The sequence below is a fragment of the Haplochromis burtoni genome, unplaced genomic scaffold (genome assembly GCF_018398535.1).
Source record: "Haplochromis burtoni strain Fernald_Lab_line unplaced genomic scaffold, NCSU_Asbu1 Contig_37, whole genome shotgun sequence".
Classification (NCBI taxonomy): domain Eukaryota; kingdom Metazoa; phylum Chordata; class Actinopteri; order Cichliformes; family Cichlidae; genus Haplochromis; species Haplochromis burtoni.
The window spans coordinates 2841570-2868571 of NW_024582398.1; the positions used below are offsets into that span (position 1 = coordinate 2841570).

Consider the following 27002-nt stretch of genomic DNA (forward strand, 5'->3'; position numbering starts at 1 on the left):
GGTTAAAGGTCATACGGATTGAAGGATAACAGTGTCTCCCACAAAGGAGTAAGTTGTGCATCCCTGCTTGAAGGACATTTCCTGTATAAGAGTGTATGTATGTGTGTGTGTGTGTGTGCATGTCTGAGTTTGAATGTGTGACACCTGAAAGTGTGCTTGTACCCACGTCAGTCTGCATTTAAGTGTCTTAAATAATGAACATGTGAATGTGAAGATACTACTGTATAAATAAAATAACTAAAGTTTATAAAAAAAAAAAATCAGATTGGCACTTTTACACTTGTTAAAAACATAATCACTCATTCTCTTTAATGTTTCATGATGCATTTACATTTTATCCCAAAAAACAAATGATTTTTGATTAAAAACAACAACAAACCAACAATTTCAAAGTTCTGCTTTTCATTGAATCCCTTAACAAAAACCCTCCAAAAAACAATTATTTCTGATTGTCAAGATTTGAGTCTGTTTTAAAGCTGCTTTGTGAGTAAAAACAGAAATAACTGCAGGCATAAAACATCCAGCATTAATTGTATATTTGTTTTATTGCTACTAAAACATCTTTCGGCATATTCCTTCATCTCCCACAGTGTTAAAAATGACATATTTTTGCACCTTGGTTACACTTTTAAAGAAATACATCCCTAAACAGCATGAGATAGCAATTTCAAGTAAAAGCTTCATGGAAATCCAACTGTAATATGAAAGTGCTGCCCTCTAGTGTCAAGAAGCGACACATTGCAGGGTTTTTACCACTTGATTTTCTACATTCCACCAAGAACTGAAGGCTAATCATAACTTGTAAGGAACCATGAACAAAAACATTTGTATTCTTTGCTATCACCTGATCTTCTTGTAATTCCTGTATATAATGTACACAGGGCTCACTGACGACACGCCTGATTCTTCTGGTACTGCTTTACTGTTTTCAAGAAGGCAAATTTCCTATGCAAATACCACCATAGATTATGAAACGTGCCAAGAGTGGATGCTAAATCCTCTGCAGCAGACTGAGCTGCTTTGGAATTTCAACATCAAAACTTGGCAGGAAATGGAAACTTGTGGGGGTTTCCCTCTGTTTGGGGGGCCCAGCCCTTCCTCTGTGCCAAGATCTCTATCGGCAGGGAATTGCACAGTAAGGGTGGAAACAATGCCATGCTGATAAACACTTCATTCTTGGCAATGGAAAAGAGCAATCGCTTTTTTAAATAACTTTGCTTAGATGGTGATATAAATATAAATTTGTTCAGACTCCTTATAAACTCTAGACATAGAAAGAGGTCAAAGCCGGTACGTCCTGTGCAGCCATGCATGGAGAATATTACACAGCCCCTTAAGAACAGTTTGTACTAACGTACCCTGGAAGCCAACACAATCTGTCATCTCGGTTTTCCGTTAAGAGCACTTCCTGATGCCAGGGTGTAAGGCGCTGACTTCCCGTTCTGTCGTATGGATGCAGCCTGTTCTGACACAGAAGAGATGGTTGCTGGGTGATCTATCACATGATCTGCAGTATCGGCCAGCTGGTCGCTCAATTGATCACGGTCGATGATGTTGGTGGTCTCTGAGTCCAGTTCCCGAAGGTTTTCTTCATAAAATCGATGTCTAAGGCGTTTCATTTGGGGAAGCTCCCAACATGTCTCCAGCACAACCAGGACACACACCAAGCCCAGCAGCAAGTAGACTGGAAGAGCAATTTTATTGGTCAGTAAATAAAAGGTACAGATAAAATAACAGGGACTGCTTTGTTTGATGAATTTGTAATTATAACATTACTACTGTTACAGGAACACCTAGAATTTTTTATACCAACAAACAAAACTGAAAAAAAAAAGGTGTCACGGTGAAAGGAGCCGCTGCAACATGGAGCCGACGGAAAATTATAACCTGACTCTGAAGAACCCCTTGGCTTAACGAGATTAATAGCATGTTTCGCCTCAGTAATTATCTGTCAGGCCCTCAACGCAAACAGTTCCCTTTGTTCATTCTTGGACGCAGCAGGCAATTATTTTAAGCCTACAAGCTTTAAAACACATCCCCAAAATGAACACCCACAGCAAAGTCATTATGCACTTATTGCCTTCAGAGTTGATAACAGAACTAACGAGCTGATGCTGGATCTACATTTGCCAGATGCCCAAAAATACAACTGCCCATCCCTCCATATAAGTTATGGAGGGATGCAAACATACTATCCCACACTGGCAAGCAAAGTAAATATCACACCTGGTGAACACTGGCATGTTAGTATTGTCAGTGTGATTATGTTAGCATGCTGACATTAGCATTAAACCTCATGAAAATCTTTAAAATCCAATGCACATGATGAAGAAAATATGAAGTATTCACCTTTATGGATTTGATTAAGTCATTCTCTTTTAAAACTCATCAGAGTATTTTTGTTTTAAGAAATGAAGGCCGTTCTTTAAAGAAAATTGCCAAAAAGCTAAAGGTTTATTAAAACACTACGTATTACTAACTAAAGCACCCTGGCTCTTACAGTTATCATTTAGGGAGCTTCCTAACTCTAGAAACAGAAACTGTGATGTTCTTGTTTACTTGCTTAGTTGCGCACTCCACCCCCCTTTGTACTCATGTTAAAGCCACTTTGCACTGTTGTATGAAGAAAGTAGTGCACACCTGTGTATAAATTGTTCAGGTTCTCTACAATGTCCAAACAGAGAGTAATGGCTGGTGGGAATTGGGAGTGAAAGCACTGCTACCCCATGCTAAAAAGACCTGGATGAGATGGTTCAGGCATTTTCTTACAATGCCTACTAGGTGTTTGGAGATTTTCTGGGCAGGTCCCATTGGGAGAAGACCCTGGGATAGACTCAAAACACACTATATATCTCATCTGGCATGGGAAATCCTCGTAATCTGGCAGGAGGAACTGGGGAGAAGGATGTCTAGAATATCCTGCCTAGCCTGCTGACTGACTTTCGCAAAGGGGAAGATCATGAATGGGTGGCTCAATTCTTAGAAAAACTCTGATGAATATCAGAAGACGTTTACCTTATTTTCAGAGTCACTGAGCCTGATTCTCCATGTGTTTATTGACTTTTTAAATCAATAGAACAGCTTTTAGTTGTGAAAACATAATTATATTTGAATTGCTTCTTTTTATTTTCTAATGATCCAATAACCTTGTAGCATGATAGTTGGCTTTTTACACATTGTGTCTTTGGAACAAAGGGTGTATTTATATAGATATTTTATTAAAAGTCAGGAATTTCTAGGTGTCGGTTTAGCTCAGAGGTTGAGCAGGAGACACGAAGCCCTTTACTGTGCGTCTTCTCTGTTTTCACTAAAAACTATCTTATAGGCAAGAGAAAGCCCAAAAAATATTCCAGATGTTGATATTTAATTGTTTCTTTTTACAACATAAATGATCTATTTCATGATATATTAGATTAAAAAAATGTGACTGCCTTTTTAAATCCTACTCACCTGTAATGGCCAGCCGGTAGAGGTGTGGGTGTGGATTTACGTCTTTACTGGGAGTTTCTCCTGGTACATAATCTCCAAGGCCAATAGTTGTCAGAGAGATGAAGCAGAAATACAGAGCCTCTAGGAAGTTCCAGTCTTCCTCGAGAGTGACAAAGATCCATGCAGGGATAATTACAAAGATAAGGGTCGTGATGAAGGCAAGGAAGGCAGCATGGATGACTCCCAGGTGTGACTTAGACATAGCCCATCGTCGATGGAAGTAGGACAGTGGACGACGTGTGACCACGGACATGATCCATTGAACCGCAGCAGAGAGGAAGAAGAGGGTAACAGGGATGCCAAGGAGGGAGTAGAAGATACAGAAAGCCTTCCCCCCATCAGAGAGAGGAACAGTGTGGCCATAACCTGAAGACACAACAAAACATGCAGCACTATGTAAATTACAGAGTTACAGTAATAAAAGGAGGAATTCTCCTCCAGGATTCACCCGTGATTTGTGAAAACTAACTGTAGTTAGCGTCAAACAAGACTCGTCAAGTCTTAAAATGAAGCACAGATAGCAGGCTATAGAAATAAAGAAATAATTTATTTATTTTTAACATTTTTTAGGATATCCTCTGTAAACTTTGCATGATTTCACGCTGCCTATTAGTTTCCTTTTGGTTAATATAAGCTACCACTTGTGCCATGTCGTATGTGATGCAACAACTACTCTGTTAAAATGCTAATATAGCCATTATAAACTTATATCTCAAAGGTCCTCCTAGACCTCCAGAAAACTGAAAAATAAATAAATTCATGCATTCATATAAACATAAAAGTCTCACCCTCAAGAAGTGTTGGCGACAAATGCTGAAGGTTTGCACAAAAACTTATCGTTTTTTTTTATTTATCTTAAAAAAACAAATGAGTTGAGATAAGGATTTATTCTTCTAGAGACGCATTTACTGATATGTCTGATAAAAATACTACTTTCCTGAGTGTATTACTTATACAAAGGCCCTGAAAGGCAGGACAAATACTGCTTTCATGGATTATTTATAGAATCTGGACCAAAATTCATACAATACAATAACAATACATGTAATAGAGACACCTTGAAACACACACTATTTATAAAAGGACATTTAAGCTAGACCTTGATCAATAAAATTAGGCAGAGGGATTTTTCTCATCTTGGTTAATCTTGACTTAAATACACAAAACATTATTACATGATATATTGAATTTCTCCATCATTTAACACGGCTTGCTTACTGTTAGTTCCCTACCGTACATGTCCAAATGACCAAGGGAGCTGTTTTTATGTCATTTCTCTTTGCTCATATTAAACTGAGGTAACAGAAAAGTATATCAGTAACAAAGTAACAAATTCATTACTGTCTTTAGTAAGAATCTGTGCTTTATTTGATTATTCATTTTTACTTTTACGAGTACTTTCTTCTTGTTGCAGTTTCAAAACAGGTTTGTTACTTTAGGCTTAACACGTTTCAGGGAAGTTTTTGTTTCACTTCACTGCGTGCCTTAAAACATCAAATCGATTTGAGGATAAATGGAGGGAACGGTAAAACAGAAAAGATATTCCTATTTGTGTATCCATCACTAGAGCGAACAGAAAGGAAGTATCCTTTGTAAGTGGCAGGTCATTTCAAATGCAATGTTTCTGTAAGTTCAACAAACATCAGTAAAAACACAAACTGCTTGTGTGCAGTTTGTCACACAGTGTCTGCTAGCAAAAGGTACGGCTGCTGTATTTCCCAGGGAGAGAAAAGAGTTTGAGATAACTTCACTGAGAGATGGAGAATGATGTAAGAAACATAGGACAGGAGAGGAAGGAGATCTCAGGTTATATTTAAAGGTAAGGACTGCTCAGTGACATGTGATAAACTGGATAAACTGAAATTTAAAGCTAGTCTATTGTAATTCTACATACTTGTCTGAACTTGAAGGTTATTTAAAGTCCAATGCAGTTAATAATTCTTTCCCTTAACTACTTTATTTTTTCTCCTTTGGAAAGAAAAAAATGAACATCCTAAACATTTATTATTCAAACCACATTATTTTCCAATGTGTTAAAAGTGGCTACAGGGGATCTTTAACCATAGACTTATTAGTTACAGCGAGGAAACCTGTTTATATAGCGTGCCACAAATTTACATTTATTCAGCTAAATGGGCCACTCACATTTTCGACTCTCGAAGCAAAGGCTTTTAAAGTCTGAACACCTGTATCCGTTGGACTCACCTGTTGTGGTCAGCACGGTGCTGGTGAAGAACAGGGAGGACACAAAGTCCCAGCTACGCTGGGTGTCGTTACCCAGGATGGACACTCCATAGTTACTGGCCTCGAGAGCGCGGGCCAGGAGCTCCTCTAGGCGAGCGTCAGACACACAGGAGTTGTTCCTCAGGAAGTCCCGTAGATCCGCTTTGAGCTTCTGCCGGAGCGCGTCTTCGTACGGCAGCTCGATGGCGGAGAAGATCCCGGCGCCGACGATGAGGTAAAGGATGTAAGCGACAACCAGCAGGCCGAAATTCAACGCTGACTGGCGTCTGTCTATAAACCGACGGCACGCGCCTCTTGTGCACCCGCGTACCATCCCACTTGCTTAAAGTTTGTTTATTAAAAAAAAAAAGTACTCAGTTTAATTTAAATAAATAGAAATCCTGGAATCTTTTGGTAGAGTCTTCTATGCTGTACTCGGTGGATGGACTCGTCTTCCTCATTCTTCATTCCTCAGTGGTAGGGCAGTGGTGACGTCACTTATTCACCTTGCCAGGTGGAGTGCGTCTTTAACTGCACTTCCCTCTCAAGCCGGTCGAACGGGTTTTCTGTTTTGAGTCAATGGAAATTAATTAATAAATCATGAGCAAGGTCAGCTTTCTTCGGTGACCCAGATTTACTGCGATCAAACATACATTTTGCATTATTAAAACAGCAGAACATCATTTTAAACCAAAAGACCATCTTTTATAGGGGTTAGGATACACCCTATACTTTCCAAGCCCATTTTCTTCTTTATTATTCTAAAAAAAAATTCAAACACTGTTTTTGAATAAAATTATGTGTTATCTAAACTTTGTGTGCTTCCATTTTCTTACACTTTTACTCCTCCATATCCCCGTGGACAGTTTTATCAGAGCGTTGAAAATCCTCGTTGTTTGTAATTAACACCTTTACCACTAGAAGACGCTAGAGACCATGTTTCTACAGTCGTGTGTGTGCGAGTGTGTGTGTGTGTGCATACTGTGAGCTACTGGCGTCATCAGAAAAGAAAAAAGGAACAGTTGATTAAAAAAAAAACATTTTATTGATAAGTAACCGCCAGACATGTGCTCCACTTACTCCATCATCAATTTATCTTTGCATCTTTCCCTCTCATGTCTGGCATCTGGCAATAAATAATTATTTACAGCCATTAGGGAAGCACAAAATGAAAAGCAACAAGAAGTTACAGTCATTAGAGATGCTGTCAGAGCAGTAATATACAGTGAATGAGACAGCCTGAAATCAATACTGCTGCATACAAAGCTGACAGATAGAGGATGGTCATTAATTGATAGTCTTGGCTGGATTAACGCCCGAGTCTGGTGTATCCTCTCTCTCTCTGGTGGATATTTGTGGAATTCCCAAATTATCCCGAGACAATAATTCAGTTATCTAAGAATCAAAAAGAAAAATAGCCACTTTTAGGAACTGCTGTGTGGAGACATGATCTGAAGCAGTGATAGTAGGTAAGGTAAGTTCAACACAGAAAACATTGCACTTTTTGACAGTTGTACAGTTGCTGATATGACAATACATTTCAGATGGTTCCACTATAAAAAAAGTAGATAAATGAATTTAATAAAGTGTTTAAAGCACAAAAGGTACAATTATTTAGAAAAGTGTAAAAAAAATGGCCACAGATTTGTGCTGCTGGACTCCGCCCCCCTTTTCTCTCCTATACTAATCTTGTGATCTTTAAAAGGTGCCTGATCGTCAGATAGGAAACTACTCTAGGTTTTACCTTAAAGGTGGTGTATTGTACCACCTTTAAGGTGTACAATACACCTTACAAGTTTTATACATCACCCACAGCAGCAGAGGGCAAAATTAACTGACTCAAAAGCTTGCTTAGTTACTAAAGAATGAGTGAGGAATGCTTCAGGAATGACCTTATAGCTAATGAAAAATTCATCAGTACCTACCTAATAACTCCTGGTCTAGGACTTTATAGTAAATAAAGAACAAGCTAGGATGTATTATATTAATAAGTTATTAAGTAATAATTACTTCATACACTCACTGCTTTGTTAGACACACCTGGTCAATTGCTTGCTAATGCAAATAGCTAATCAGCCAATTTCATGGCAGCAACTGAATGCATTCAGGCATGTAGATATGGTCACGAGGACACGCTGAAGTTCAAACCGAGCATCAGAATGGAGAAGAAAGGTGATTTAAGCGCATTTGAATGTGGCATGGCTGTTAGTGCCAGATGGGCTAGTCTGAGTATTTCAGAAACGACTGATCTACTGGCATTTTCCACACAACCATCTGTAGGGTTTACAGAGAATGGTCCAAAAAAGGAGAAAATATCCAGTTAGCAGCAGTTCTCTTGGAGAAAAATGGCTTATTGATGCCAGAGGTCACAGGAGAATGGCAGACTGCTCTGAGCTGATAAAAAGGCAACAGTAAATCAAATAACCACTCGTTAAAACCGAGGTAACTAGAGGAGCAACACATTGAACCTTGAAGCAGATGGGCTACGGCAGCAGAAGACCACACTTGGTTTGCATGGGCTCACCGCAATTAAACAACGTAAGATGAAATGTGTCCCAATTTCTGGTCTGACACTTGGATGGTATAATAAGAATTTGGTGTGAACAACATGAGAACATGGATCCATCATGCCTTACAATTACAGTTCACGTTGTTGTTGGTGTGATGGCGTAGGCAATATTTTCTTGGCAAACTTCGAGCCTCTTAGTACCAACTGAGTATCATTTAATCATCACATCTGACCTGAGTATTGTTGCTGACCATGTCCATTCCTTTATGACCACAGTGTTTCCCGAACATGAGTTCACTGTACTTAAATGACCTCCACAGACACCAGGTCTCAATCCAATAGACCATGTTTGTGAAGTGATGGAACGGGAGATTCACATTGTAGATGTACAGTGAACAAAACTGCAGCAACTGCGTCTCATGATCATGTCAAAATCTCTTAGGAATGTTTCCAGCGCATTGTTGAATCTGTGTCATGAAGAATTAGGGCATTTCTGAAGAGAAAAGATGGTCCAAACCAGTACAAGCAAATTGTACCTAATGAACTGACCAGTTAGTGCAGTTATCTGTATACGTACTGCTGCAAAACCTCATACAAAGTAGTTACTTAGTAGTTACTGATTTTTTCAGCATGACTCCTCCATTGCCTGTAGTCCATAATTACTTAATAAATTTTAAAAAGAGCAGGGTCCTCAAAAAGTATCTCAGTATTCAACATTCAAACGCACTTATATGAATAACTTAATTCTTTGTAACATAATAAAGGCAAACACCATAAAAATGTAATGTAGAAACTACTAGAGGAACAACTTATTTACGTTTCTTACACTAAAATTTGCCTTCACCATGCCAGTCATATAATAACATGTTAATAATCTGTGCATAATCACAGGAGGCAGGGGGTAATTAATGGTAAGGTAAACCTGAAATAATGAGAAACCACTGAAGTGTGCTTTGGTCCTTGATGCCACATAAAAAGAGCAACAAGTAATCAGTGTAAGTAATTACTGTATTGAGTTATGAGGACAGTGGCAAGTTGTTAATGCAAGGATAATTATGAACTCACCGGTACCTAATGATTCACTAACACAGGATCTCCCAGTTGATTCTTTAGTAAATAATATTTTTCACATGGAATGCCAAGAGCTGGATTTATTAGGGAACTATCAATGAGCATTTACTATCAGGCCATTGCTGATCCATTCCTCACTTGTACTTTACTAAAAAGGCACATTTTTGTTTCACTTAATGTAAAGTGTTAGCAGGATGTCTTACCTCTACACTCATATCTGAGGTCTGAGAAGATAACATGTTCCTGAGAGAACACAAACAGTCCCAGTCTGCCTCCAGCCAGGGTGTGGTCATACACGGCCCCCGAGTCGGACAAAATGTCCCTGCCCTCGTACACCACCACCCTGCAAAGGAAGCACAGTATAGCCAACCCAGTGCAAATCAGCCGTAGTACAACACTACCATGTTCACATTAAATTTAAGTTAAAATCATAAGTAAAATGCAAGATAACCTGCAGAAAGTAACTAAAGGCATTTCAATTTCAAATAGTATCATCAAGGACATTTTTGAGGTATCTTTTCTATTCTTCTTCTTTTTCTGCTTGTCCTTCGCAAAGTTACTATAAATTCACACTTTACGTTTTTCTTGACGTTGCATACTTAACGGTTTTTTTCACGGACATCACAGAGGACATGATGTCAGTTGGAGATATATTCATAGTAGTTACAATGGAGCTTTGGAGCAAGTATCCAAAATATCAATACATGTCCGTCCTTCACAGTCAAAGAGCAGGAGCTTCTTTTCAGCCTCACATTCACTTAGTGTACAGTTGTACATTCATTCTCCAGTACAGTCATTCAGTAACAGGAATGCAGCACTGCCACAGCATGTATCAAAAAAGAGTATTTTTTCAAATCTGTCACATAACAGCTTTTTTCTCTGACTTCTGTTTTTTCCAGATTGGAAATCTCACTATGGCACTGCTGTTGTTTTCCCCATCTGCACATAAACAGCACAGAGCACAGAGAACTCGTAGCCTGGGGTTGTTTTTATTTTGTTGTTGTTTTTTTTTTTTTATCCAGGCTATTAGTGAGAAATACAACTAAACAGAAGTAGATGTGGCAGGTTGAGGAGAAGTGGGTTGGACTTGGAAAGTGAATTACACTGTTATCATAAAATAACTCTTAGAGATTGATGATGTCCTCGAGTGTAAGAACATTTCAGGCTGACACAAATGTGATTTCCACAGATTGAAGAAGTCATTCTGCAGATTGTTGTTGCACTAAAACCTACATGAACTGAACTGGGCCACAAAAATTTTATTTCAAAGAACATGCCCCAGATTTTTTCTATTTTTTACCTATAATAACATTAATTTTAATAGTTTGCCATACATGCAAATATACACAGGCATGTTCAGCGCTATCACAAATGTCTAAAATTCCTGCCTGCAAGTTCGATTTTGACTTAAAATTAAGAAGTTTCTTTGGAAATAATAGGTAATAATGTATTCCGTGGGTAGTAATTGGGTTAAAAAATACTGGTATGGTCCTATAAAAGCCAAGCCAATAATACCTGAATGTTCAGCTGTAAATGTTCAGTTGTTTCCACTAGAAAAGAGCTCGAGTTCTCCTGAGGAAACCTGCCAATCTTTGTTTTTCTAATTCTAAAAGTTTGGTGGATTCCAAGTTCATAATCCAGCTGTTTATGACAGCTCAACCCCAAAAATATAAATTAAATCCAGGTTCCAAATACAAAAACCAGCCGAGCGACAAATGTTTCATCTCAGTATATCTGGGGTTTTTTTTAAACTTAGGTTATTGTGTAAGTGTATCTAATGAAGGCATGTAAAAATTTTGCCTTAATACTATGAAAAAACCCATTACAGGCAATCAAAAGTCATGCAGTCATGATAAAACTTGAAAACTTTGCCATGAGTCCTGTGACAAACTAAGTACACCTTAATGCTTCCATAGGACTTAAGTAATGCAAAAGACTTTACCTCAACCTAGCTGTCAAGCACAGTAGTGGAGGTGTGATGATTTGTATATGTTTTGCGGCCACAAGACCTGGGCACCGCACAGCCACTGAGTTAGCCATGAGCTTCCCTGTATACCAAAGTATTCTAGAGTCAAACTTGACACCATCTATATGACACCTACAGCTTGGCTAGCAAATCTATAGGAGAATGGCTGAAAAAGAAAAGAATCAAGGTGATGCAATGGCCCAATAAAAGTCCAGACGTCAACCTGATTGATATGCTGTGGCGAGACCTTAAGAGAGCTGTGCATAAACAAATGCTCGGAGACCTCAATGAGCTGATTCACCACTGTAAAGAAGATCGGGCCATAATCCACAAGGACGTGAGAGACTGATCACCTCAAACAGAAAATGATAACATCAAGTTATTGTTGCTAAAGAAGGAATGCAAAGAGTCCTGTGAAAAACGTTCTTTTTCACATGACTGTCGGAGATAAGGATGCACTTTTTAATCATATTATTTTGCTCTAGCATATCTAAACCCTCATGATTTCCTGACTACAGGGGCTAGCCACAAGAAATTTTCAGGCCTGACATCTAAGCTCTGTTAAAAACAACAGCAAAATTCATTTTACACCCACTCCATGTGTCACAAGCTAAAGCCCAAATCTCATTTTTTGTCAGCATGATTTTCTCTGTAACCAACTTTGAGCATCAATCTCATGGGATATATCATAGTTTTAAAGCAACATTGGCCCAATTAAATGTTGATGATGTAGAGTAAGAGAAACATGTGTCAGAGAAAACTTCAAAAAGTGCATTTGGGATAAACTTTTAATACTTAAATCATCATGTGGGATAGGTTGCTGGTCAAAACAAGTTACGGGATAGCATATGAAAAGTCTCTTTTTCCTACATTTTGATATGAGGCTAATCTTCTAGCTGTATTTAATCATATTTTAAGTTGATTCTGAGTGGGTCAGGTGGGAGGATTCACTGATCTTTCATGGAAAAACCCAGAAGTATAACTACTTCACAGAGCAATATCTTCTGTCAGAAATGAATATATGCTGCATATTCTGGGGTCACTGCCTCTTTCAAGAATCAATAATCCATAATAAATCAAACCACAGTTGTGGTGACACTTTACATTATGGTTTGTACCTGATAAACCCAGTCTTGGGTCGGTGGATAAGGTGCATGCGGTAGGGTGTGTAGTCCTTCCAGCCAATTTTATTGGGGTCGTGCCACAAAGTTCTGACCTGAAACATATTCAGGCGCCACGGAGGACAATCATATTTACCAAAGTATCTAATGTTTACTGCGCCAAACAATTTAATATTCAGAAAGTGTTATCTTTTAAGATAAGATTTTCTTTGTATTTTTTATGATACTGAAAGCACAATAAAAAGGTGGCAGATTTATGAGTTTACTCATTCTAACCTGGTGTCTAGTGTTTCCTGTGTGCCACAGAGCATTGCGCAGATACTCCCCTGGTCCTGTGTTTGAGTTGACCAGTTTGATTGAGACTCCAGCAGTGCCGAAAGCTTTGGTTGGCTTTTTCTCCCAGTAGGCCTGAGACACCTGCGCTTACAGAAAAAAAATCAATGTGGTGGAGAGAAATGGTTACATGTTCTCTATTATGTATTTTAAGTTTATTGCTTGTGAGAATTAAGAGTCAGCGTTCAGCTCGCACCTGTTTCCACATGACAACGTAGAAGCGTTGACTGGACTGATATGCAAACACAATCCCTGCGTAGTCGTCATCTCGGTTAGTATTTACATAAAATGTGACACTGAAGTCCACGGCGCTGAACTTGTCGTATCCTGTTCAGACACAGGAATATTATTCATGTTGACTAATCACTTTCATTATATGTCATATATGTTTAGTGTTTTTTATGGTTAATCTCACCTAAAGCGATCCCGGGGTCAGAGTTGGCAATCTGCAGCAGCTCTGTACCCTGGCTGCGGATGACCCAGAGGGGGTCAGACTGCGTGGTGCCTTTAGGGTCCAACAAAACAACCTGAAACTTCCGGAAATCTGTAGACCCAATATCCTGGTTCAGGGGACAGGGATCCAATGCATCTGGAATACTGTCATTGTCAAAGTCATCAAAGCATGCGTCTCCACTGCCATCACCTGAAAGAATAAAGAAAAAAGAGAACAAGTGTAACTTGACTTTTCCTTATTATTTTTTGCCAAGATGGGGGAAAAGAACTGGACAAGATAACATGAAAATGTACTAAGAAAACCATGTATGATGGTGGATAGATCAACCTTTTAAGTATTATTAATTACACTACAGAGAGCCATTAAGTGTTTATGTTGATGTCCAAGATCAATATGACCTGAAGCAATGGAAACTGGACTGATAGTCACAAGATTTTATTTCATGACTGCAAAATCCATTAATCATAAATTGTACAAGTTATTTTCCCTGTGTGACAGCAAACTATTTGTTCATGTCTGTATTTTGATATTAGCTATGTAAAGCTTGACACACCTATGACTGGCTAGAATGGGAATCAGGTCTTATTTTATTTTTAAATAAAATCAAATTGCTCACTTTTTTTTATTGATTTGAAACATCCCTGTTTACTTTCTATTTTGCCTCCTTGGGTAGACTAGGATAGGATAGCTCAGCTGTAACAACACTGACCATCAGAGTCTACCTGGTCCCTGTTGGGTACCAGTCTGCAGTTGTCACGGTCATCAGGGATACCGTCATTGTCGTCGTCATGGTCACAAGCATCTCCCTTTCCATCTTTGTCGTGGTCAGCCTGATTGCTGTTGGCAATATAGGGGCAGTTGTCTAGAGTGTTTTGGTGGCCGTCCTCATCGATGTCCTCATTGTCGTCGCACATGTCTCCCACCAGGTCACTGTCAGAGTCAAGCTGCCAACACATGTGGATGTAGTGTATAATATGTTTTGGGTCACTACAAACAGCATTATTTATTTAGTGCAGGGAATACTTCTGTATTAGCCTGGGGGCTCGGATTAGATGAGAAATTAGCTAAAATATATAAATAAATAAAAAAGAGGTCACAATTAAATGAAATTAAATCTTACGGTTTCTCTTAAGGTCCTACCTCAGCATTTCAATCAAGTTGAGTTTTGGGACTATAGCACTACCTAGATACTTTTCTTTTTTCTGTTGTAGATTAACTGCTGTGCTTGGGATCATTATACTGTTGCATGGCCCAGTTCCAGCCAGGCTTTAACTGTTGGAGAGATAGGCTTACATTTGATTGTAGAATACTTTGTTATGTTATGCATATTTGTTCATGGTTGACTCAATAAGGTGACCAGACCCTATGATTTGGGCAAAACAAGCCCAAATCATCATCATCCATCCAACCAAAAGCTGGAAATGATAAGCTAAAAATATGGCGACCAGTTACAAGTGTTAGCTAATTGTATGAATTATCAGTTAAAATTATTAATTAAACATAATAAGTAAATATTTCTCTAAAATCAAAAGTTGGAAATAATTAACTAAAACATGTCTCACAGTTGGAACTGCTAGCTCAAAGCATCAATAAACAAAATAGCTTTCTAAACATTAGCTAACCTGTGGCAGCAGCATTTAATGAAGAGTTTTTAAATATAATAGTGACTAAAAGTAGTTGATTAATGGGTGACGGAGTTTTCTTACTGTAACTAATGAATTGTAAGCAACATATAATCACAAAGAGTTTAAAATAAACTGGAGACAGTCCAAATCTAACTTTAAAATTAGCTCAAATGCACTTATTTAAATATAAAAGGTATGTTCATAAACAGAGTAGTAGATTCATCTGACAGGGTTTTGGGGGTAAGCCAGAAGAAAAAAATGTTCGAAAACTTTTGATTTTTTTCAAGAACCTGGTCTGGGTTATGTAGAAGTGGACAGTTGTCACACTGGTCTCCGACACCATCCAGGTCTGTGTCCCTCTGGTCGGTGTTGTAGACTAGAGGACAGTTGTCCCGGTCATTCAGAACCTCTGAAAGAATAGACAGAAACACACACACAGCCTTTAGACTGATTTAAAAAAAATAAAAAATTTTGTGAACATAACCAGACAAATAATATACATCAAGGCTATGTTTCGGTAAATTCAATTTCATCTATATTTTCAAGTTCATATCTACTTTTTTTGAGTTATTACATTGCCAGCACTGTCACTTTATTACCACCAATTGATCCTGATTCCAAGCAGACTAGCTGCACATTCAAGGCCTGGTACAATGAGTTGTTCTTACCGTCTCCATCTATGTCGATGCTGCAGGCGTCTCCCTCTCCATTGTTATCAGTGTCTGTCTGCATAGGGTTGCTTTCAAATGGACAGTTGTCGCAGCTGTCCCCAACCCCATCCCTGTCAGAATCAAACTGCCGAGGGTTGTACATCGGCGGGCAATTGTCCTGTGTCAAAAAAACACACATTCACATGGATGTTTGCATACGGCAAGACACGCCTGTTTTCAATCATGGCGACTTTAAAGTGGTTTTATCTCACCCTTTCATCTGTGATGCCATCATTGTCATCATCAGGGTCACAGGCATCGCCCTGTCCGTCCGCATCCAGGTCTTCCTGTCCAGAGTTTGGCAGCATGGGGCAATTATCCTGCAGCCAGTCACAACAAAGATTAATGGTATCCAACCAGAATGCAGCTCGGGTATCTCTCAACAAGTCTGAATGATTTTAGCTCACGCTGAAGTAGATATCTTACCTTTTCACAGTGATAGGTGGCATTCTGCTTGCAGGGTAATCTATTATTGGGCCAGCCATCCAGATCAGAGTCCTCACCACACAGGGAGCCATCGCCAGCAAACCCCACTGCACACACACACTTGTACAAGACCTCAGACGCCAGGCCAAGGTATATACACTCAGCATACTTGTGGCAAGTGTGTGTGTTGTCTTTGCAAGGGTTGTACGGTTCACACACCTACAAACAGAGCAGCTCTTTGAGAATCCAAAAGTCTCTACGGTTAATGACTGCAGGTCAAAGCAAAGAGAAAAACACCTGCCTGCCTGGTTTTCAGGGCTTCATCCAGACCGAGGCCATACGGTTGAGTGCCTTTATGGCGCGGCGGACAGGGCAGGCAGTAGAATCCAGGGTCTGTGTTTATGCACAGTGTAACACACACTCCCTCCACTTCACACTGAAGAGATGGAGGTTGAGAGATTATCCATGTTCAGCATATCAAACATGAACTGTACAAAGGTGTTACGCGTGTTGAAAGAAAATCTCTTTGTCAGGATCAGACTACAGAATATTTCAATGGTTACTAAGTCAGAGAAGTTAAAAATGAGTCCACTGACTTCTGGAAATGTCATTAGCGCTTCAGATAAGTATCGGAAAAATTAAAGTTTTGACAAAACGATTCCACCAGGCAAAAAGTTAATGACTGATGAAAGTTCTTAATCTCTGGAGGAATATGAATATCTGTACCAAAATTCATGGTAGTTCATCTAGCTGTCTTGTCACTTAAATCAAAACCATAAATGTGGTATTAGAGGAAAAATCTGGGTCACCAATGTTATTTGGATGCATCATCTGGGAGCCATAAGGTCTAAAAAATTCCCAATAATTCATTCCATAGTTATAGAGACACTTTAACATATGCAACCAACTGACAGGCAGGCATTATCATCACTGGAAACGGCCCTGCTGACCTTGTCAAGTTGGGCCACAATTCACTGCAAGGAAATAAAGATAACTCCCTGAAAATCAATGAAATGCAGCATTATGCTAAGGAATTTTGAGGAGGACCTTTCCTACGCCATGCATCAGCGAAGTTAGGCCATTGTTGCGTTCATATTGTGTAGTGTGATCCTGTGTCTAATCTCATTACCTCATTCTCATCTTCACAATGAGTGCCGTTACCACTGAAACCCAACGGGCAGCGTCCACATTCCCATGATCCATCGCGATGCGTTGTGCATTTAACCCCAGGAAAACAAGGATTAGAAAGCAAGCACATATCTGAAATGCATAAAAATTTACACATAAAAGTCTTTTACACTTAGTCACAAAGCAAATTGTTCAAGTGTGGGTCAATTGCACCATAATGATTCTGAAGGAATTCATATTCGAATCATTTCTCTTTTCTATCCTAAGCCTCTGTAATTGAATAAAGCAGAGCAAACAGTGAAGGATATTATTTCTTAATCCTCAATTGTTTGAAAACATGTTCTCTCCAATAAAATGGGATTAAGGTTCTCTATGTATGTGAGGCTTAGCCTGCATGTAGAATAACATTAGTTGGTACAGCTGCACAAGGTTAAGGTTTACCTAAAGGACATGGTTGTTTGTTACATCCTTCATAGTCCACAGCATCTCCAGCACAAGGCTTCCCGCCGTTCTGAGGGGCGGGGTTCACACACTCTCGCTGGCGACTCATGAGGCCCCCGTTACATGTCTCTGAACAGACTGACCATTCAGTCCAGGCCGTCCAGCCTCCAGCAACTACACCGAAATGCATCATTTACCTTTGAGCCACTTTTAATGCGTATGAGTGCTTTCAAATGTGCAGCTGTGCGCTCCTACTTACTCGGGCAGAGCGTGTTGTTGCAAGGTTGTGTCTCCATGGCGCTACCTGTGCACCCCTTGCCCCCCTTCTGTGGTGGAGGATTGTTGCACAGACGGACCCGTGTAATGTTTCCTTCTCCACATGTGGTTGTGCACGCAGACCAAGGAGACCAAAGGCCCCAGTTCCCGTCAGCACGCACTAGACAAATAAAGACAAAAGAAAGTCAGACCACCGCTACAGCTCAGCAGCGTACAGAGAACAAAACATGTTTCCAATTACGATTAGAATCTCTACGATCTCCATTTGTCTGAGGTTTCATATTTTCGCCGTCTGGGAATTGCCAGTTCACTGTTTTGAATAGGACTTGGCTCAGTCAGTCACTAAAAGAGCATTAAGCTGAAACAGGTGACAGATCCGATGTGCAGAGTGATGCCTTACCCTTGCGGTCACACTTCATCATCATGCAGCTGCGGGTTTGGACTGACGGACCAGAGCAGGACGGCATGATGCCATTGCAGGATCGACCCCTTTGCTGCCCTCCACGTCCACAGATGGCGGAGCAGTGGGTCCACTCAGACCATGGGGACCAGCCGTCTTCATCATCTTTATTACATACAGACAACAGACGTGTTGTTGTTGTTGTTGTTGTGTTTTTATTATATTTATTAATCTTGGCATCCATGTAAAGACAAAATCCCAGCTGCAGAAAAATGATACTCACTAAGACAGACAGGACAGCAACTTCCATCGACAAAAGACGGATTGATGCAGGACACAGGAGCACATGACACCTGTTGACAAACCACCTTTCCATCCTGGCAAGACAGTCCAGTGTTGATACATTTAGATTTTCTAACAATATCACATTATTGAATCCAGATGTTTTGCTGAATGCCAGTTCTTGCAAGGAATGGTATGTTTTCATGAGTCATAACAAGTCAGGCTAATCCTTCATCCCATCCTCAACAAAAATAATGGTTCTTATAAAAAGAAACAGACGTAGGGATGAGGATGAAGCATGCATAAAATATAGAACTTCTGGAAATAAATGAAACCACATTGCATACAAGTGAAACTTCCCCAATTGGTAAACATCGTTTAAAGGAACAGTTGGACATTTTTAAAATACTGCATATTTGCTTTTTATTAAGTATTAGAGTGAAGCGAAGCAATAATAAGTTGCAGCAGTCAAGTCGTCAACCAAAGTCCTTGTGTATAAGAACCTTGGTAAGCTACCTTGAAGATTAATTTAATGCTAAAGGTTGTCACTTATAATTTTCCATTTTACTTTGCTGGTGTAGATGATGATATTAATATCTGCTCTCTATCTCTTATAAATCCTTAATTCAGTTAAATGCTTGCATGGTATTTCCCCAGGAAATTCTGCCAGCGTGTTATTGTAGTTAATAGATTTGTTCAGCACAAACCTGGCAAGTACAGGAGGTGCAGCTGTCAACCTCCCAGTCCTCCCCCTGCTCGTACACTCGTCCATCCTGCACACACCACGCCTCACTGTCTCTGTCAAGATCATTGTCACTGCTGTCACCATCACCACCTCTGCGGCTGCTTCTGATGCTGCTGCTGATGCCACTGCCGTTGCCATTACCATTGCCACTGCCGCTGCTGTTGCCACTGCCATTGCTGCGGTCACGGCCGTGGCTGTTGCTGCTGCTGTTGCCGTTCCCGTTGCTGTTGCCATATCCTCTGCCACTGCCGTTGCTGTGGCCACGGCCGTGGCTGCTGCTGCTGCCGTTGCCGTTCCCATTGTCATTGCCCCTGCCATTGCCGTTGCTGTGGCCACGGCCGTGGCTGCTGCTGCTGCTGCTGCTGCTGTTGCCGTTCCCATTGCCTCTCCCATGGCCTTTCCCTTTGCCACTGCTGGTACCACTGCCATGTCTGTTACTGAGTTCATCCAAAGATATCCGTATCTCTTCATTTTCTTTGGACTGAAAATACTAAAATTAGCTAAATACATTTTTCAAATAAGAAAGTATTATTGTGTATTTATATTGAATGAGACCAGCCAAACTACTGTGGGCCATATCTGTGGGGAGATTTCCTCTTGGTTTTTTGTTTTTTTTTTCCCCCAGAGGCATTTGCCACAGACCACAGTACTTCCAGACAGAAAATCCTTTATTTGTGCCATTTGCACTGGAAAAAGAATTACTCTCAGAATTTAAATTCAGTCAACTTTTCTGTGATGACACAGAATAAAAAGTGTATTACAACCTTGGTAAACACATAGTTATTCAAAATGGACTATTACTGGTTTAAATAACCTAAAAATAATCTAAAAAAAAAGATTTAAAAATGTTCATGTTTAAAGTTACTTTTACCTTAAAAATGACACAACATTTTAACCTGTTTGCTAAAAAATATTTAAATTCTTGCTCATGCTGCTATAAAATAATGTACCATCAGGCAATAAGAAACACAATTTTAATAAATACCATGATAAATGTGCATGCTTTTATGCATCTTACTACTCTATCCAAGTCTTCGAGCAGGTTGTTGGTCACAACACGTAGGCCATGGATCTCAGTGAGCAAGCCAAACAGGTCCTCACACGGATGAAGACAGATTTGCGATGACAAGTTGCTGACCTTTGCGCCATCCACACCTGTGGAGGAGGCACGAGTATGTGTGGGCTTTTCAAGATCTAGATATGATTCTGCTTTAATGATAAAGAAACAGGCGGAGCAACTGTACTGATGCATATGTGTGGTACCTGCACACACTCCTGCTGCATAGAGGAATATCAAAAGCTGAAGGAGACCCCTCAGATAACCCATTCCTGCTTACACATAAATAACACATGCAGTCACCTTGAAATATAGAAAGTAACCTCCTATATAGAATCCAAGCAGATCTCAGGCATAGGAAATAAAAGAAAAAGAAGGACAAAAAGAGAGAAATAACCATGCATACCTGCGTTCTCCTTGCTCCTCTGCCTTTCCTGACTAGAAATCACAGCCAGTAGGCTCGTCCCTGCTGCAGCTCCGCAGGGGCTGTTGTGGAATGTCTCCTTTTCCTCTTCCTTGATTGCTTCCCTCCTTTATTATCTTCTCACCTTGGTATCCAGAGTGAAGATCACCAGCACAGTTCACTCAGTAATTTGTCACTGAATCATCCAAAGAAAAGAAAAAAGGGATGGGTTTGGTAAGAGAGTAATCTGAGTAAGAAACATGCAGACAGCTTTGTTAGTTCGGGAGAAATCTCAAACAGTGTTATTTGTTTGAGAGTGTGTGTGTCTGTGTATGTGTGTGTATGTGTGGCAGGAGCAGGGGCCATATTTTACCCGTGTGTCTGGCGATGAACTAGGCTGCATATCTCCCAGCGAGGAACCCAGCTGGATGGAAGGAACTGTGTCTGTGTGTGTGTTGACGTCTCGATGCAGGTTTCCCAGACACATCATTTACACTCTTCACTCTCCAAAATGAGACTTGCATGCACGAATGCACACACTCACACACCGAAACAGGCACACAGGCACAAACACACTCTGTTACTGGCTGCACAAATTTTCCAATATTTTAGCAGCGAGAAAACTGGCATTACCATAAATCCTTTGCAAAAATTAGAGGCTCGATGCGTGTGTGTTTGCATGTTTGTGCTTTTGGAAGTGCTGTGTGCAGAAGATTGTGAGCTATGAGAAAACTGATGGAATACAAAAACATCTACTTCGGCTGGGATCTCTCTCTGTTTGGTCTTCTCCCTGCTGAGTCAAAAAGGCATCATCATCCCGAATCACATTTTCCATCTGTACACTCCACTTGTGGACTAATGAATCTCACAGATGTGTGTGCACATATGCATGCGCCTGTGCCCATACAAACACACTCACACAAAATCCCAACAAATTTTCTATTTCCAGATACCTAGAAACATCACAGCGGAGAACAAATAAGAACAGAGACCATGTTTCTTCCTGGAAGTGGTTCAGTGACGGAGACAGTGAAAGCAGGTGCTGTCGCTGCTCTGGGAGTCAGAAAAAGCCCAAAAGTAATAAGATCTGAGGGGATAGAAAAAGGTAGAGTTGGGTGAGATTACTTGGCAGAGTCTAGCGTGACACGCTTGGAGTGATATGCTGTGCGGAAGGCACACTCTGTTCTGGGATCTGTCTCAAAGTCCTGACTCTGTTAGTCTTACACTGTGTTTATGGGGAGAAAATAGTTTTAAAGAGGGCATCCACTATGGTCTCAAAAAAACTGATTGAAGGCTACAGGGGCTATCGCCAGAAGGTAGTACTGAAAGCAACAAGAAGACCTTTAATAAGATTGAGGCAGGATGAGAAACAGGGCACTTTATGCAATCAGGCAGCTTAACAAAAGCGAGGTGGTGTTGCAGCAATTGCCCCATTTCTCCAACAGTAACTAGACCAGAGAACTGAAAGGGCTTCTGCATTATAGTCTAAGTCCTTGCTGTGAGCAGAAACTTCAGTGCCAGGCAAGCCAGACAATGACCTGCAATTGCCGCCCCACTCTAAGCATAGTGGTCAGAGAATTACATGGGCTTAAAGGAAAAGGATTTACATGGACGAGTGCACAGTGAAGCAAGAATGGAAAAGGTTGGGGATAAAGGTGTCATAAGACAGAAAAGGTAGGCATGAATGATATGATGAGACTTGTTAAAGACTGTCCTTTATTTATATATGATCTAAGCTCATTTCTGCTTAGTTAAATAAGTGTGTAGCATGCAGATAGATAGGTGCTGATTCATCTGACAGAGTGCAACCCTTTGTTTATCTCAGTAACAATCACTGCGAGGTCAGTAGCTCTACAGGTCAGTAAAACAGGACAGCATTAATCCATTTATCAGATATTCTGCAGATTAGCCTGCAACACGCACGCTTCTGGGATCTGTAGTCCAGAGTGACGATTTTCTGAATGAATCCGAGTCATTTACACAGTGCATGAAGGTCTTCATATATCAAAGGCCTCTGTTATTAGACTCGGTGGTGCTGAAATCAAAGCTTGACCTCAGAGTAATGCGCAATTTCTTGCAACCGGTAGCACCTCATTTCTCTCAAACCCCTGCCGTGCGTCACGCTCAGCGCACGTACCCTACTGCTCCCCCACCCATGTGCCCAAGGCGACCGGGCAACCATGAGGTGTGAAGTGAGAGTTGACAAAGCGCCCGGTACTGCAAGCCTGAGCGAAACCGGCCCCCTCTGCGCTCAGGGCTTAGCCCGGCTCAATTAGCGTGACATACTTTCCTCTGTGATCGCCTGCCTTCCGCCCGGCTTCTGGACACAGCGGATTATGCCCACTAACTTCGGCTGCGCACTTCCCAGGAGGCACAACAAAAAGGTTTTCTTTACCATTTTACACACAGTTTCAACAGAAAAGTGACTTGTATGACAGCGGAAATGACTGTGGGCAGGGATATGGCTGAGTTTATTCCTCAGAAGGAGATTGTGTATAATGGCTTGCTGCCTTACTCTGACCGGTTGGACCGGGAGGCCACGGAACTGTTGGCGGAGATCAAAGCGAACCTGTGCAGAGCTGTCCTCCTCAGAGAGCTGTGGCCCGGGGTCGCTTTCTGGTCCAGGAAACTTTTCTCGTAAGTACTGAAGCAAGGTTGGCGTATGATTTAGACTACCCAAAGGTAACTTAACCCATAGCCAAAGATTCATAACAGTGGGCTTAACAATTGCCTGCATCTTAAAATAAAATTGTGACAGAGTTAAGCAAAGTTCATCAGATAGTACATTTGATTGTTACATTTGAAATAGACTGCAATCTGTCTGTGGTTAGAGGTGGAAAAACTTTAAAAGTGTCCTTTGCTGTATTCTTAAGTCTGGAGTTCCAGGAATATTAGTGCACAAAAGCATTTAAAGAAGCAGCTACTTGGTGTTATTGACCTGTCTGCCTTAAGAGGACATCAGGGCATAGTGTTCTGCCTTATAACTTTAATTAAAGGCCGAACCTTAATTCACTGTGTGACTTGGCATAAACTCAAGTTCAATAGATTAGGTTTAGTGTTGAGACAGTCGTACACTGTAGCTGTGTAAGCCTATTCACTGTTTCAGAATATAGGTTAAGTGTAGGAAGTAGGAAGTGATCACCTGTTCGCTCAGTCCTCTCTCACCCTTAGGTTTCTGAAGCTGTACGGCCGCAGGTTCAGTAAAGATGACCACATCCTCTTCATCAAGCTGCTGTATGAGTTGGTCACGCTCCCAAACCTGGAGCCACACATGATGCAGAGCTATGCCAGGCTGCTCATTCAGCTTCTCAAGTGGGTGTGAATGCAAATGTACACGAATTTAAACGGGGATGTTGGGGTGAGGGGGTCATGGCAAATCATAAAATCCACTCAAAAAATACCAAACAGAACGAGCTGGATATTGGTTCGAAATTAAACGAGTTATGATGTATTTAACTGTCGACAGACCTTTTGCCTTCATGAACACGTATTAGGAGGGAACTCATGTGTGATGGCAATTACAAATTGCATCTCAGAAAAAAGATCATTTTTCAAAACTTAAAAATTAGTTATTTATTATTTAATTCATTTATATTTAACACTTTCTTGGAAAAACCTAAAGCCTGAATTATCCATGATGCAATGCATGGGAAGACGAATTTCAGGGCCTAGATGGAAAGAAGAATAGACGCAATGCTGCACAGTAAAATAAGTGATAAATAAAATAATAAATAAACCAGAAATACATATATAAGTATTGTACAGCATTTTTATGGCGATGAAAGCCACCATCACGCTGAGGAGAAAGCTTAACTCCTCTGCATGATCCTCTCTTTTCCTTCCTTTTAGTAAAATGAGAACAGAAAGCCATACGATTGGTAAACATCAATGCACCATAAGTGGCGTGACATGTTAAAGTGAAATTTTGCACTTACTTGTATGCCATTTGTAACACAGTCATTTGATGAGTCAAATGATTTGCAGACCCGGGGGGAATCAAACCAAATCATTTTCGAAAATGCTGCATCTGTGTCTGAGCCTGAACCCGAATCACAAATCATTTATTAAAAAAATAAATAATAATAAATAAGCTCAAAATTTTCACCCATTGGGTATAAAATCACACATTTAAACTGAAAATATAGAAGTTAAATCTGCCCTTTGTCAACAAATGGTATGAAACAAAACAAAGGATCTCTGCAAAATATCTCCTATGCTCTTATGTGTTTCCTAGATGCTAATAAATGCCAGATCATCCTCTGAAATGTCAAGTGGAAGTTTAAAGTAGCGTAAAATATTGATACTTGGTTGGTATATTGTGTTAATATCTTACAACCATAGAGCGGAAGTTTAAATTTCCTTACACGCACAAATGCACTCAAAGACACTCTGAAAGTAAGTACAAGGGACAATAAAGCATGCTGGCTTAACATTTATTACTCTTTAAGCGATGCTTTTGTCTCTCAGATCAAATTTGTCACTTCTCCAGCGACAGTAGGGTTTTCTCCAAGACGGTCACATTAATCACTTCCCATTTGTCACCAGTTGTTTTCAGGATTTTCACATCCATCACAAAACAACCTCTTAATGTAGACGTCATTTGTCTGAGTGTTTTCCATTAGATGAAAAGAGAAAGATCTGGGCTAAGCGTATATGAAGTGCCAGGTTTCAAAGCTGAGAGATGAGCATCAGGTCTCAAAAGGCTGCTTTTTTTTCTCATCTTTTGGATTTCGCCGTCATTTTCCCGATTGTCTCTTCTTTCCTTCATTTTTCACATCTCCCAACTGAGAGTTTGTTCCATCGTTGTTAGATGAATAAGTGGGGAGGATTTAGAGGTTGTGGAAATCATGCATATTCTCAACTGCACAGACTCTCAACCTATTTCTGAGGTTCAATCCCTTAAAAACTGTGATTTTACAAAGAGCAAAGTAATACAAAAGCACAAAGAGAGCAAAGTGGAAGTTCTCAGGAGGATTAAAAAAAACTGCTCCTTTTTAAGCTTAGAGTTCTCGTAAGGGGCACACCATTACTGTGCAATCTAAAAGCTTAACAAGGTGTTTAAAAGAAAACAACAAAAAGTAAAGTCAATGCATGGTTAGCCTGCAGAAACCCAATTATGCCCACTGCTAGATCTTAAACATGTCTAATTCTTTTTTTCACAGTGGAGTGTTATGAATGTTGGATCATGACTATTTTATACCAAGTGAATCTACGTCTGCAAATTACTAATGCCTGCTGCTGTCAGTCCACTTATGCATTATTGAATACAAAGAATCACAGCGTTGTGTTTGCATACATGCCAATAAGATGGCAGTCATCATGCTGAGTGCAGCCTGTGAGGCAGTGACTCATTTTCTCCACGATTACAGACTCTTTCAGACGCCCTGTGGTCTTTCACTTCAATATGACATTATTATTAGAGGCTTAAATATCTAATAACCTACCAGGACCCTTGTAAAAGCATTATAAATAGGCCAGACAGCTGATAACGGACTTCTTTTTCAAACAGGAAGAAAGAACTTCTATCACGGGATGACCTCCAGCTGCCGTGGCGGCCGCTCTATGATCTCTACGAGAGGGTTTTCTACTCCAAAACCGAGCACCTTGGGCTCATCTGGTTCCCTAAGTATGAAGCTTTATATTTAATTGTAGCTGTTGTGACATATGGTAAAGTGCAGTATCAAGATATGTGTTTTGAATTAAAGAAGAATGCGTACACAGTAGGAAACCTGCTTTCTTTCCTGCCAAAAATGACATGAGAAGATTGATGCTACTTTCATGTCTGTGTGTTAAATATGAAGCTACTTACAACAGTAAACACAAAACCAGCAAACCGGCAAACTCAAAGGCTCAGTTTCTGAGACATGGATTATGCCTAATCCTAGAATAAATCCTTTTTTTCAAATGAGATCTTCATTGTATTTCTCCTTTAGTCTAGGACTAGGCCTAATCCATGACTGGGAAAAAGGGTAAGGGAGTAGAAACAATGAGAAACAGCTTGCTGGGCTCTCTGAACCGAAGGTATCAAACTCATTTTAGGCAACTGGCTTCTTCCAGCCCAAGATTATCCCACATTGGCCAGGCTCCTAAAACCTTTTCATAATCACCTATTAAAAAATATTTTTTCCCTTTCTAAAGAACTGCAAGTACACACTGAACAGTTTGTTGTAGTTACAAACAAAGACTACTGTAAGTTAAACCACTTGATTTAACCAGTGTAGTGTTGTAAGCAATGTGTAATTATTTATTTTTTTGGTAGTAAGCCTATAAAAGTCAACAGACTTCGACCCTCCAGCTTTGACATTAACACTCCAGAGAACTATTCTCAAGATTAACATCCATA

General features: G+C 40.1%; 3 protein-coding genes across 5 annotated transcripts in view; 1 reads left to right on the forward strand and 2 right to left on the reverse strand.

The window, feature by feature from the left end:
* Positions 1-283: 283 nt before the first annotated feature.
* LOC102309688 (potassium channel subfamily K member 1) lies at positions 284-6211 on the reverse strand. Its single transcript, XM_005919488.3, has 3 exons — positions 5695-6211; positions 3451-3855; positions 284-1684 (listed from the first exon to the last, which is right to left on the reverse strand). Exons 1-3 carry the CDS (start codon positions 6044-6046, stop codon positions 1380-1382), a joined length of 1062 nt encoding a protein of 353 aa, XP_005919550.1. The 5' UTR covers positions 6047-6211; the 3' UTR covers positions 284-1379.
* Positions 6212-6724: 513 nt separating this feature from the next.
* On the reverse strand, positions 6725-21428 carry LOC102308455 (thrombospondin-2). Of its 2 annotated transcripts, XM_014332769.2 has the most exons (22): positions 21033-21426; positions 20663-20855; positions 20463-20528; positions 20218-20354; positions 19162-19680; positions 18456-18549; positions 18173-18337; positions 17756-17932; positions 17497-17670; positions 17057-17187; positions 16229-16363; positions 15928-16146; positions 15714-15821; positions 15460-15619; positions 15082-15200; positions 13876-14110; positions 13128-13355; positions 12909-13039; positions 12656-12796; positions 12377-12474; positions 9496-9635; positions 6725-7107 (listed from the first exon to the last, which is right to left on the reverse strand). In XM_014332769.2, the coding sequence occupies exons 3-22, from the start codon at positions 20524-20526 to the stop codon at positions 7100-7102; spliced, it is 3183 nt and encodes a 1060-aa protein (XP_014188255.1). In that variant the 5' UTR covers positions 20527-20528; positions 20663-20855; positions 21033-21426; the 3' UTR covers positions 6725-7099. The 2 variants fall into 2 exon arrangements, with proteins under 2 accessions (XP_014188255.1, XP_005919545.1); XM_005919483.3 differs by lacking the exon at positions 6725-7107 and having other exon boundaries at positions 9464-9635; positions 21033-21428.
* A 663-nt stretch (positions 21429-22091) lies between these two features.
* psme4b (proteasome activator subunit 4b) overlaps positions 22092-27002 on the forward strand; it is a 46761-nt gene continuing 41850 nt past the window's right edge. For both annotated transcript variants that reach the window (XM_005919481.3, XM_042219752.1), the window contains exons 1-3: positions 22092-23296; positions 23831-23971; positions 26169-26285. In XM_005919481.3, coding sequence (XP_005919543.1) covers positions 23091-23296; positions 23831-23971; positions 26169-26285 — 464 coding nt within the window. In that variant the 5' untranslated portion in view covers positions 22092-23090. The remainder of the gene's footprint in view (positions 23297-23830; positions 23972-26168; positions 26286-27002) is intronic.